A 14,734-nucleotide genomic window follows, 5' to 3' on the forward strand; every position below is an offset into this window, starting at 1 on the left:
TAAGAGCAGAAAAAAACGACTCAGAAATGAACCAGGACAAACTGAATGGGTTTCTAGGGAAAGCAACTCAGGAACTCACTGTTAAAACTTTAGTACTGAGACAATTTCCATCTACTGCCACTGACAAAAGTCACCAGTTGACATCTCAGTCTAGCCCTTATAACAACACATGCAATGCAGAATACAGTTTCTAAGGGTGAATTCATTATTTATCATAAAAAGAACTCTAATTCAAATCATAAAAGCAAGGAAAAGCAAGCTTGTTTCTAACAACTTTCCTTGTACAGATATTACATGGTTGAGAGCTCAAATTTTCTAAACACACACATTTGTAGAGAACTTTTACGTGTGACCTGGTATGCAAAATCCTGTTACAATATGAATAAAACATAATTTTTGCAGGAACAGCTACCTTCGCCTGCATTTTTATTCATCATAAGAAAGAGAATATTTTATTTTGGAAAAAAGCATTTTAACTATCAGAATTCCCTGAAAATTAAGATAAAGATGATAAAGAAAAGAAAATTATGAAAGTAAACAACAGAAAACACTGGCAGTTAATGTATCATCAATAAGCAGAAGTTATAAGGCAAGTATTTCTTCCTTCAAAATCCTACTTAAAGTTTTAAAGGTCTAGTTGTTTCCAGTACCTTATGATCACTTAGTCAGGAAACCTGGGAGAGTAAAAGTGCTTTACTAAAAGAGGCATAAATTTAAATGGTCAGAATCATCAGATAATCAAGTTATTTGAGATTATTGTTCGACATTTCTAAATATTTGCTTTCAGAGTTTCCTTGTGTCTGTCAAAGACTGAGATACCTTATTAGAACTCAAAAATCACACAAAAAATTAAATTTGGAAGATCATTATTGTTTATTTAATTTATGTACTGTATCAGCATTGTCATGCATGTTTGTTTTGCAAGAATTACAAGAGTAGGACTGATCAGTAGTCATGAAGTGCCTGTATCTGGGAGCTATAGTTGCTTCAGAGGAAATATAAAAGGTCAGTTAGCCTAAAGGAAAGCATTAATGCTACTGAAGAAACCAGCATGAGAGCTGGAAGGGTCTCTGCAGCTGGTGAAGCCTGCTGAGACTGAGCCCCTTGGGGAGTGTGATACTGAGCCTTTATCCACATAAACCCAGCACTTGCTGCCCACAGGGAAAACCAGCACTGCATCGAGAAAGGAACAAGTCTGAAGCTTGACAAGGACCCTGCAGAGTCAGTGAAACTTTGAGGAGCCAGAGACATCAGCAGAGCAACCCTGAATCCTGGGGGATGGTGGCCAGAGACAGACCAGGGCTGGCTATCCGGTGAAAAGCCACAGCCCAGACAACAAAGCTGCAACCAAAACTTGATATAAAGTAGCAAAGAGCATATTAAGGAAAAGGAAAATGCAAAAATAGGGGAATGAGATCAGGAATATAAAAGGGAAACCTTTTGATTAAGTTATTTAGAGGGAAGATATGTTCTAGCTTGTTTTACATTAATTGTTCCAAGGGTTGAACTGTACTAAAAACCCAATACTTTCATGATCTATTTCTCTGACTGGGAAAATTAACAGATGAATAAAAACTACAAATTTTCTGAAGCACAATACCAGCTGTATAGATGAACATAATCATAAACACATCACAGCTACAATATGTTACCACACAATTTGAGGAAGAAATATCTGTAAAAAACAGAGTAGAGGTATCTACAGAGGATGCCTAGCTTACAAATATTCACTACAAATAATAGTTACCTGTATCTTCATTAAAAGGAAACTAGAGGAGAAAGGATACAGAAGGGAAAGTGTTATATTTTAAAAGCATCTTCTTTAAGGAACAGCAGGGTAAAAATTGCTCTACCATCTTAATACTGCTTCACTTTCAATAAATATAGATGTTTTCACAGAAACTAATGAAAACATCCACTGTGCTCCCTATGATTCATTGGCAATCAAAAGCACTTCCTAATTTGCAATATGATGATCTGGAGTATTGACAATCATTCAAAAAGATTACTTGGTTTTAATACATTTTGTCTAGTGAGAGGAGGCAACAGCTTTGCCGCAGCAGATCATCATCTGTCATAGCTGCCATCAACACCTGCTAAGGGTTTAGTGAATATAGAAGCAGGGGGAGCGAGCCCTGGGTGCCTGCTTGCATCCTGGCCCGTGTGTGCAGCAGAGCAGGGCTGGGGAACAAGAGCAGGACCCTGGCACAAGGCTGGGAGCAGAAGCCCGCACTGCAGGGCACTGTGCCAGCCCACTCACATGTTCACAACTCCACACAGCAGACAGGCTTGCCTGAGAGTTTGAACAACCCGTTGGATCCAGCATATGAGCTCATGGAGGTGAAAAAAGAGAGCCCAAAAACATTCTAACACATCCTTAAATAATGAGAGTTAATGAGGAGCATTCTAAGATAAATCCTTTTGATTGGATTTGTGGTCAATGTGGTTAGCATGGTGTGGTTTCAGTAGTATGAGAAGCCATCAATCCAATCATTTCAGAGTTCCCTCGAGTACATATACATGAAGCAGAAATAATGGGACTGAAAAACTACAGACTTAATGAAAGATTTAGAAGTCCGGGGGGAGAGAGAAAAAGGCAGATCATAATGGAAGTAAAACTGAAGGAAATTTTTTGGTAGCTTTTAGATATTACTATATAAATGTTATGTTAGTACTAGCATTTGTCCAAAATGTGTGTATCAGTTTTTGAGTTCATTTAATAAACACTAACTTTTCAGAAAAATGTAGCAATTATCCAAATCTGGAATGTGTTCCATAACTATTATGATAGGGATCTAACTGTTTTTCAGAAATTAATGTTTAATATTAAACTTTTCCAGCCAGTTTTGTTTCCTTTCATGCCTTTCAACAGACAGATATCACGTTAGTGAAGAGAAATAACACTGCCACACAATCTGCAACACACAGCTTCTGTTGGTAGGATTTTTTTCTGTTTGGGCATAATAACTAAATAAATGAGTCCCTGACAAGTAGTTACAGATATTAAATCGTAGATATGTTAAAGTGGTTTAACAGCTGTGGATGAAAAGGGGGAGCTATCATATGTGCTATTGTGGATAGCACTCAGATAATTATTGCAAAATAGTCTGAACAGGAGAATAATTTGTAAATATTTCCGACGCTGTCTTTGTTACTCTTCATCAGGAACCACTCACATGGAAAACCAGAGATATTTGAAACCTTTTTGTGGTTTGATTGAATTCACTGCATAAACTCACTTCGGTGGATCTAGTCATCAATTCACTCTGTTGCCCTTCCCATCAGCCTTTAGCAAAACAGCATTGGTATTTCACATTTATGGAGGTAACCAAATGGCTAAGACAACTCACATATATTGCATATGTAATAAGGAAAGAGATTATCTTCATTTTTCTTTTTCTCTCTTTGCATAAAGACATCTTCCAGAAAGAAGTGCCTTTGACCCAAAAAATTATCAAATTAAACTTTGATGCCTATCTGTCATACAAATACTATGTAATATATCCCCTGAATTTTGTTGGGATGGCAATTTTCATATAATATATGCATATAATATATGCATGCAATATAAATGCATGCACTTAACTTAAAACTTAACTACCCCAAAACTTGTAAAACACATTAAGACAGCAATTTAAAACACCATCTAAGGATGGGTAAATTATGTCTTTTTATTCCTTCTGCTATGAAGAAATAAGGGACAATACAAATCCTAGTTATTTATATAGAAAAACACAGAAGTCTCCCTTTATATTCAAGGAAGACTTTTATTGCAGTAGTTCATCATCCCAATGTTTTAACTAAATCAGAAGTGGTTAGAATCCAAACTTATCTTCTATGAAATATATTTCCATCCTCTTATATTATTTGAAATACCTGGGCAATTTACCTGTCCCTATCATTTTGTCTGATACCTTTTTTTAAAGGAAGAGTTATTATTTTCTCACCTAACTTATTAATCACTCTGAGGAAAAACAGATGTAAAATGATTCTAAAATATATTCTGAAGGAGCTGACAACCCATCTGACTTGAAAATATGAAGAATTTGGTTCAGATTATTGTGCTATCTTTTATTGTCTTCTCAAGAACAGAGGGGAAGTGCTTTGTTCTGCCAAATGACAGAGAAATAAAATTATATTTTTTAAGAGTTTAAATTAATTTACTACTCAAATGAGCATTTTCCAATATCAGTAGCACAACCAAATTGGTAGAACCATAGAATCATTTAGGTTGAAAAGACATGCAAAATCATCAATTCCAACTGGCTTAACATGGCCAAGTCCACCATGTCCCTAAAGGCCACATCAACATATCTTTTTAATACCCCCAGGGATGACAACCACTTCCCTGGGCAAACTGTTCCAATGCTTGATCCCCCTTTCAGTGAAGAAAGTTTTTCTAATGTCTGATCTAAACCTCTCCTGCTGCAACTTCCAGTTTCCCCTGTCCCATCACTTCTTTATTTCAGGTAGTTTTAGAGAGCAGTACATTCTCCCCTGAGTCTCCTTTCCTACCTAATAGAATAATGAAGCCCAGCTCCCTCAGCTGCTCCTCACAAGACCTGTGCTCCAGACCCTTCACTAGCTTCATTGCCTTTTCTGGACATGCCCCAGCACGTCAATGTCTTGTAGTATTCCAGGGGAACATTATTGCACTCTACAAGTACCTGAAAGAAGGTTGTAGGCAGGTGGAGGTCAGTCTTCTCTCACAGGTAATGAGTGATAGAAGAGGAGGAAATGGTTTCAAGTTGTGCCAGGACAGGTTTAGCTTTCATAATAGGAAAAACATTCTTCCACTGTAAGGGTAGTCAAGCGATGGAAGTCAAGCTTCCCAGGGAAGTGATGGATCACCATCCCTGAAGATATTTAAAAGACTTGTAGATGTGGCCTTTGGGACATGGTTTAGTAGTGGTCCTAGAAGTGTTTGATTGACGGTTGGATCAATGACCTTAGAGGTGTATGCCAACCTTAACGATGCTATCAGCTGCAGCTTCTCCAGCGTCAAGTACCACGGGACAACCTGGTCCTGCTGGCCTCACTATTTCTGATACAGACAAGATGCCATTGGCCTTCTTGGCTGCCTGGGCACTCTGTGTCTCCTAATCAGCTGTGTCAACCAACACTCACAGGACCTTTTCTGCCAGACAGCTTACCAGCCACTTTTCCCCCAGACTGTAGCGAAGCCTGTGGTTGTTGTGACCCAAGTGCAGGACTCCACCTCGTTGAGCCTCATGCAATTGGCTGTGGCAAGCAATCCAGAGCTCTGTGCAGGACCTTCTTACTCTCCAGCAGATCAACACTCCTGCTCAACTTAGGTCTCATCTGTAAACTTACTGAGGGTGCACTTGATCACCTTGTCCAGATCATTGCTAAAAACCTTAAACAGGACTGGCCTCATTGCTGACCCCAGGAGAACACCACTGATGACCAGCTGCTAACTGGACCTAACTCCATTCATTGTCATCTCTGGATGGCTTGGCCCTCCAGCCAGTTTTTTACCCAGTGAACAGTGTGCCCATCCAAGCCATGAGCAGCCAGTTTCAGCAGGACAATACTAAGGGAAATGGTGTACTTACGTTTAGATGAAGTTGATTACTCCACTGACCAATTACTTTGTATTCTGTACTCTTGTTGGTGATTTGATACTGAAAAATATCATAGCGTCCAGGAGCATCTCCATTTTCATTGAAAACAACAGGTGTTCCAGCACTCCCTGAAAAAATATTAAAAAGCAATAACCAACTTTAAAGCAATTTTTAAAACATATGTTTAAAAAAATACTAATTAGAAATTGAACAGGTTCTTCATAATGCAAGTATAGCATGACAATAAATTCAAAAACCTCCCAGAGACAAAATGTATGCTATTATCGTCATCACAAAACCTATCCTATGATTCTATGAAAATAATTTTAAAATATAATCCTTTGCAGTCTTTTTCTCTGGTTGTTTGGTTGGGGGTGATTTTTGTGTGTATTACAGAACATTAGGAAATTCTAGGATAAAACAGAAATGAAGAAATTACTTTTGATATGAAGAAAGATATAATTTCACTTTAGGATGTGTATACTTGGCAGTAGGCAAAATATAGCAATCTTGTAATGAACTACATTAAAAATTTCCTCATTACGTACAAAAATATTATTAATATGATCAACTTGGGAGCCAATACTCATAAAAGACCTTGAGGTGCAAATGTTTAAATTGTGTCACAGTTAATATGGTTTCTAGCACTGACCACCTATGCAAAAGTATTTTATCAAAATAAATTAAGTACATCAGCTGTGCCTGTAGCTCTCTCCTCTATACATGACACTGCCTGACAAAAAAGGCCATTGCTGAAGCTGTCAAAAGTTATAAATTGACACTGTTCTTACTTTGATCAACAAAATGTTCAAAGATTGAAAACTACACATCTACCTTGGCAACAGACCAGCCAAATTAGAACACATTTTGATGGATTCCCTCAAGGTGACATCAAGGACCTGCACTCCTGCAGAGACTTTTCAAAACCTGCACCTCTTCCCCAGATTTTTTTTATATATAGGTGAATCATATTTATAGTTGATGTCCATTGAAGAGAAATTCAAGTATGCTAATGTTCTATTTCAGTGACTGGAGATGAACTTTATCTTTACTGGGGGAAAAAACCTAAACCACCACAAAATGCCCCCACAATGTTTCCATGTTTCTCCATGTGAACATCCAAGAAAAAATTAGCCAGCTCATAGTAAATTCCTTCACTATAACACATGTTAATGTATCACCTAGAGGCACTGAGTCCACTGTGAGCGGTTTACAGAGAATGAAAAAAAAGCTTGAATATCTGGGTACCTATCAAGAAGTAAGCCAGCAGAAGTAGAACCATCTGCACACTCCAGGATTTCAATATAAATTCTTCTTGTGTGTCTGTCTGTCTATCCCATAAAGTATTTTGTTCTCTAAAACATTTTTCTTTGTATAACAGCTTTCGTATAAAAATGATATCCAGTGAAATAAACAGTGTTTTGAGAGTGACAAGTGGCACATTAAATACTGTGCCAATTTCACAGTTCTGCCAGAAAAATTCTGGCTGCAAAAATTGAACGCAAGCAACCATGGAAGAAGAGTATCAAAAATTATGTGTGGCAAAGTCTTAAGACCCCATGAAGATAGAAGAGACTCAACAGAAATTTTTGGAAGGCTCTTCATGCTTTGCTCCCAATTCCTTTGACAGAATGAAGGGCAAGAAAAATCCCGATCTACAATTTTTCAAGCAATGAAATTATTCCTCACTGCTCACACAGCACGCTGATGCAATACATTTCTTCCATCCAACAAACACATACTCAGCTGTGGTTGGTACATAGTCATGGAGGTAACCTTCAAAACATTACTCTGTAGTTACAATAGAATTCATCCTTCCACTCAACAGCATTTGAAGACCTCTTGGAAAAACTGCATCTTTATGAAGAGATAGGAAATGTCCTTGGTATCCCTGAAGACCAATGGGAACTTAAAACATTATTATGCTCAGCAATAGGAGTGTGAGCTTTTAATATATGGCTGGCATTACAAATATCTTGTGGTGGTTATGGGTGGGATAAAGTTAATTTTCTTCATGGTAGATGGTATGGGGCTCTGATTTGGATTTGTGATGAAAACTGTTGATAACACAGGGATGTTTCAGCTATTTCTGAGCACAAAATCAAGGCATTTTCACCTTTTTGTCCCACTCCACCATTCAGGAGGCTGGGGATGCAGAAGGAGTTGGGAGGGGACACTGTCGCTCTATTAGGAACGGCGAGAAGAACGACACAGACTCTCTTGGGGGTCAATCAGGAGAATTTCTCTCGGTTTATTGCCTCAGCTCTTTTTTATAGACTGATACGTGAAAAGTACAGAAAAGAAACTCTTATTGGTTAGTAAACTAACTCATCACTATCATTGGTAAGTGGGGTACACCACCCCTCGACCTTCTCTTGCAAGAAAACAAGGAACAGACAAACAGCACCTGCAAGGTTGTTTTCTGTCTCTGAGGATTGTTTTAATTCCTCCCCATGATTTCCCAGGCCACTTTCTCAGGCAAGACTGAGAAAGCTATGTGGCCTGCAATTTCTACAGGTACCGTGCTCTCTGTTTCACAGTTAGCACCCACAGGACACAACCAAGACAGCTGACCCCAGCAGACCCAAGGGATAGTCTCTACCATATTCATGTTCAGCATATAAAGCTGGAGAGGAAGAAGGGGACATTTAAGGAAATGACATTAAGTCACTCTTATGCATGATGGAGCTCCGTGTTCCTGAGGATGACTGAACACCTGCCTGCCCACAGCATGTGGTGAATGAAGTCCTTTTCCTTTGCTTATGTGGGCAGCTTTTGATTCACCTATTAAACTGTCTTTATCTCAACCCACCTGTTTTCTCAATTTTACCCTTCCAGTTCTCTCCCCAGTCCAGCTGGTGGGGGAGAGAGCAATTCTGTGTGATGCTCAGCTGCAGGGGTTAAACCACAACACATGTACAAAGAGACTGACCAGTCCAGATCAGAACCATCTTTCTTTTTTGGTGTAGTGATGTTTTCAGTTAGTGCACAACAGCATCTCATCCAGTGCACCACAGTAAACAGGGACATAACAACTTGCTAAATTCAGCACCCTCTCCAACTGAGTCCAGCAAGATTTTTCTCATGTGGAAAAAGTCAAACAACCTTTGTCAAGTTAATAAAATTAGGCTTGATAAATGCTGGAATAGGTGCTAGAAGATTTACATCCCCTAACATTGAGAAAAAAAACTACTATTCCTTTGTTAAACAGCAGATTTTAGAAAGTACAGTAACAGTCACAATAACTGCTCTGAAGTTATGTGAAGTTATGTGTTATATGTGATTGTGTTTTAGCAATGCTGCTGTAACTTGTATATTCTGTTAACAAGGAGACTATTACTTTAATCCATGTCTTATTATATTTGTGTTCCATTGTGGAATGAAACATTTAATGAACTATAATTAGGAGGTATGCATGACTGTGCTAATAAACCATGAAGAAAACCTGTGGATTTGACCAGGGGTTTCCAAAATAATGAATGCAAGATGGTAGCAGGAGTCTTGAAAGTGTAAGGACAGAATGAAAGTGTAAGACAAACTAGATGTCTCAAGGCTATAAGCAAACCACCAAGGGTTAAATGGTATTCTTGAAAAATGTTAATCTCATCTGAAGGAAAACATGCCCTGGTAGATGATCTGAATGAGCAGTGCATATGAGAATGGACAGTCCTCAAACTGAAATGGTTTTCTAAGAAAATATACTTTGCTGGATAGTCCATAAAATTAAAGTGCATACTTCTGTGGCAAAACTGATTAGCACTGTACAGAGATCAGATAATAAAGGTGGAGAAACACTGTAGCTGACCATAACAACTCCTCATGTGAGGAGCAAACCTGGATTCAGTATATAGTACTCTAACAAGTGCCATGGAAGTATACAGATGTGTCTTTTTCTGATAACCAGATATGCAGAACTGAGCACTCTTGATATGTGGTACTGCCCCATATACTCTATCATTGTCATTGCAGGGAATTGCATCATAGTTTAAGCTTAAGATAGAGAATATTTAAATGCTCCTCTTATTGAACTTATTGCCTGCTGAACTTAAATTTAACACACTGCAGAAAGTAACACAAAATGCAACAAACCTGTGGTAGTGAGCCAGGACTACATAAATTCCAGCTTAGATAAAAAGTACTTTGGGAAACCACAACAAGCAGCTCTTGACTCAGGTATTTATACTAGAGATTGAACTTGGCTAGCTTCATTTGGGAACCACATTCATTGGAAACCATCATAGGAAAAATGTTACTTTTGCTGAGCATAAATGTTCCTGTAATGCTAGTGTAGATCACCATTAAGAATAGAAAGCAGGCTACTTTTTAAAAATCAATTTCACTGATTAAAATGTTTAATATATTTTTAAAGCAATCATTTAATAAAATAGCTAAAGAGAAGTGAGGGAACTATGTCTTTGAGCCTTTTCATATTTTATTCTACATGTGGTTATGTTGTCATGTGTAATTTTAACTCATGAATGACTCAGGTAATTGTATTCAATCTGTCACCATTATAACTAAATTTTATTTACTCTGGATGTTTAAAACAGAAGGACCTGGTAGAATTTCCACTCTATAATTCAATCTTGGCTAACTATGGAAAATCACATGTGAGCTTCTACATTCTTCATCTCTCCTCCACGCCAATCTTTTTTGGTTTGGGTTGGGTTGGGTTTTTAAATATAAAGACATAGTTACCTACTGATTTTGAGATCTATTTCAGAAGTATCTCTTTGCTGAGAAAAAGACATACTTACAATTTTTAGGTATAAAGTAATGAATGCTCTGATACTGAAAGAAATTCTCCCTCCTCCTTCCCACTTGGCAGCAATCAGTGTTAAACAACCCTGGGTGTTAAACTAGCACCTCAGCTATACACTTCAGAATGTTTTTGTGACCTCAGCTGTTTATGAGCCTTTCAAAATGCAGGTTAAGCTAGCCAGAAAAGTTATTTAGAGAAGAAAAAATGGTAAAATGTATGAGGTTTTTAAATCAGATTCAAGGCTGTGATGGACCCTTTTGAATTTTTACTTCCTTACACAGATAACAAGGCGGACCCTTTCTGATAAGCAACTGTTGCAGTACAGGTCCTTTGAGCACTGGACTTGAAAATCCACATTCTTCTGAAGAAATCTTTAAACACGTATCTTGATATTCTGGAGATGCTGCTTGGCAACTACCTAATCCTTCATGTGCCTACTTTGTAAAGCTACATTTCACATGATTCTAAAATATCTCCTCTTGTACTGCAGACTGTAGTATTAGATCCCTGTGAGGTTCCAGTGTGCACTTGGCCAATGCCTTCTAGAGAAATTCTCTTTACATTTCAGGATGTGAAAAAGAAGTGGATTGACTTGTAAACCACAAATTCATATGTAGTACTGGCCAAGTGCATATAAAAGTTATTAATATATAAAAGTTCTTAAATTAAGAACAGCACTGAGCTTTATTTAAAAAAAAAATAAATTCAATCAAATCAACACACTCGGATTCTTACTATACCTTTAAAATCTTTTAAAATATTTCTTTATTATGAAGCCCTGTTACTTCAGAACCTTGACAAAACTGTAGAAAAGTAGTTGTGCTAGTAAGTCTCACAACTGCCATTTACAGCATATTCCAACTCTAATGGAGCAGATTTCATTATAAAGCTTGATACCAGATACAAATCTTTTATTTCTGAAATCATATGTCTATGGATTGATACTATTTTTTTTTTAATCTGAAATTAAAATTACTTAAAATGAGCCTTCATCTTTTGAGCTGTTCCACATAAACTACTTTATCTGCTATGAATCTAAAGAAGTAAGCCTGGATTCAAGGATAGGCTTAGGAGAATTGAAGTCAAGCAGTTATATAGTGCACTGTAACACAATGAACTATTGTGTATTAAAACATCAGAATACATCAACTCTTAGCATTCACCTTTATGGAAAGAATCTTCAGATTTATAGAATCAACTCTTATTTCATTAATTCATGCAAGTAGTTTCAAGTACTAGAGTTAAGGGTTCAGTTTTGTTTTTTCTTTATGTTCATCTCATCCTAATCAGCTTTTAAAAGGGAAAAAGTACTACATTGGTGTACATGAATTAAATTGTTCTCAGGAAAGTATAAAGAGGGAGAATAACTTTTTGAACTTTAAGTACCACAAGTTCCCATAAAAGAAAAATGGATTTGTAAAATTAAGCATGATGTTTGTCAATGTCAAATTAAATAGGTTGAAATGGAATAAATGGAAAGAGAAAATACAGGCTTTTATTTAATACAAAAAAAAAAATAAAAGCCCACAGAAAATTATAAACAACTAATCAGAACAAGCAACAGTTAATTTGTGATTGTCAGGTTGTCAGAGAAAGAATATACAGCGTACCGAGCTATGTGAGGCTTGTGATAAATGAAATTATTTAGCCATTATCTGCTCAATCTCCACACAGCAGATATTTTCAAACAATGAACAACATGGTTACTAAAATAAAAAACAATGACTATCTTCCAACTATTCAAAATCTGAAAAGACTTCTTTTCATGCTTACCCTACATGTCTCAGTTCAGGATTAGGACAATAAAACAGGATTTCATCCAGTTGGAGTTAACACAGACCTTTACTGACATTTTAAATATCCTAAGATATTGGATACATCCACGCAGATATGCAGAATATGCATATGACAGAGAATCTGTGCCTTTCTGAGGCAGCAGCTGGAGGCCAGATGGATACCCTGGGGTATCTTAAATGGTATTTGATGCCCATGTTTAGGCAATTTATCTTACTTACCACAGGGTAAATTCTGGCTGTTCACGTATGAATGCATAAAATAGAATGAAAGAAAAACTAGAAGTGCTACAAGAAATGAATTATATAGAGATTTGGGGCATATGTAATACAAATTATGGTGTTGCCTTTTACAAGATTTATAGAGAAAGTAAAAAAATTGGTATTGAAATAAACTGATATGAATCCATTCCAGGTCAGGCAGTACAACTTTACATTTTTGAAGCTGATGGACAACACCTTAAGCTGTGATTTTGCACAGAAGTGTATAATTTATTCGATATCTTGGTCCTCAGCATAGTGAAAAAATTAAAATTGTGTATTTCTGTGAAAGGAACAGTTCATTCCACTCTTGTATAACATCAGCCAGAGTAAGTAGCATAAGCGCATGGTATTAAAAATAACAAATAACAAGTAGAGCTTTTTCCTTACAGAATCTATTAGAGCTTCTTCCCACATCAAGCACAGAGACATGCATCATAAAACTTACCCTGAAATGAATAAAATTCAGAGATGAGACTGAACTCTAGCCGTCAACAGTATAGGAGCAGTAAAAAGCAATTTGCCCCATCATTAATTAGTTAGTGTAACAGTGGTTATTAAAAGCAGTGATCTAAATGCAGACTCTGGTCTATGCAGTCCTTCAGCTACAACTTAAAGAATTTACAGGAGAAAAATTCCTCTACATTTTCCTTGTTCCCTACTTCTTTCCCCCAGCATCTGCTATTTGACATTCTCAGCAAATATACTACAGTGTTGAAATTTTTGTTCTTACCCTCTAAGAAATAACCCAGAATACAAGAACACAGAACTCTAGCTCCTCTCCTTACAGCACCTCGAGTCTGCTACCAGAAAATATGTATGCCTGTAATATGAATGTATCACAGATTAAACTTTGAATTTTGGCATAGAATTGGGAGGGCAGTTTTGTGTCTCCCAGTCTGGACTCAGCTCTGTGTCTGCTCAACAGAGCTATGCCTTGACCTCTCCTCCCAGTGGTGGGGCAATGCTATGTGAATGACCTTCCCTCCTCCACTGCTAACAGGGAGAGGTAGGAGATGTAGATGAGCTACTTCACAGGTAGGTGCTACAGCAAGGCAGGAATTATCACTGTGGCATTGTCAGAAGCCTCCATCAGTCCTAGGAAAAGAAGGTGATGAATGAGGTTCTGATGGGGAAGGAGCTACTGAAGAACAGAAAACGAGCCCCTTTGAACCTCCCCTGCCACCTTAGCTTTGTTCCTTTCACCTCTGGAAAAGAGACAGCTCTGTCCACATGTGGGAGGGGGTTTTGAGGAGGAGAGGAGGGAGAGAGACAAAAAGCTTGCTGCTCCCTACATGTAGCCAAAAAAGCTCAGTGCTACCAGCATATTTGAAAGAATACAGCCTTTTTATTCTCTACTCAAAAATCCATAGAGACAGGTTTCATCTTAAAATCTACAGCATACATTGTCTGCCAGAGAAGATTGATTCAGTTCTACAGCTGAAGAATCCAGCAAGTCAAAAAAGCCGACAGGCTCAGGGAACGGATATTGTAAGGAATGGGAACAGATCACTCAATCCCCTAAAGATCAACACATGGTATAAAATTCAACTGAGAGATAAATGTTACTCTAGTAACATACTAAAATAGCAGCAGGGTGATATGACATTATCTAGTACAAGCTAACAGCTTGTACCAAAAGAGGATGTTATAAGAGGGTGGTTAGGTTTCTCATATAAAAATGTGTGAATAGATGCATAAAGTTTTGTTTGCACTGTATTATAGACTGGATAGTATCAAATACTCTTTGGTGGAAAATGGTCATTTTAGTGTTATCAATTACATGTGCATAATTTGGTTTTAAATGTTGTGTTTGGGCATTCTTTCTTTTTAAATATATTTTGCAGCACACATAGTAACAAGCACGTTGCTTGTAGTCCTGAGAGCTCATGGTTATAATCTCCACAAAAAAAAACAAAAAAAAAAAGTAGCTGACACATACGCTAGGACATAAGTGGGTGAAAGTATGTGGAATCTTTTCCACAAATACAACCACAAGTAATTTTTTTTTAGTATTACCAAAATGAATACACTTTAAGTAGACATAAATTTCTATATTAAATAAGGATCACCTGCAGACCCCAGCAACACAACCATGTTGTGGGAACAATATATTCCCAGATCAAAAGAGTTTTCATACCATTTATTTATGTTATCGTGATTCTTCTGGCAAAAAAAACTTTTTTCAAGAAGCTGTAGCTATATAAAGACATTCAAAGTGATGAGAAGATATTGAGGACATTCAGGAGTGTCCAAGATATTCTAGAACTTTTTTAACTAAGACTCTAATTAGTATACTCCTAGGAAGCACAGAATAATTGTCTTCTGATCAT

The 14,734-nt window shown here is 37.2% G+C and overlaps 1 protein-coding gene across 1 annotated transcript in view; it reads right to left on the reverse strand.

Moving 5' to 3' along the window:
* The window catches only part of LOC131572874 (metabotropic glutamate receptor 8), a 305,043-nt gene that overhangs the window by 58,515 nt on the left and 231,794 nt on the right, over nt 1–14,734 (reverse strand). Inside the window, exon 7 of the mRNA XM_058826282.1 lies at nt 5,577–5,713. Within this exon, the coding sequence (XP_058682265.1) occupies nt 5,577–5,713 (137 nt within the window). The remainder of the gene's footprint in view (nt 1–5,576; nt 5,714–14,734) is intronic.

This window comes from Poecile atricapillus, chromosome Z, assembly GCF_030490865.1.
Source record: "Poecile atricapillus isolate bPoeAtr1 chromosome Z, bPoeAtr1.hap1, whole genome shotgun sequence".
Taxonomy (NCBI): Eukaryota; Metazoa; Chordata; class Aves; order Passeriformes; family Paridae; genus Poecile; species Poecile atricapillus.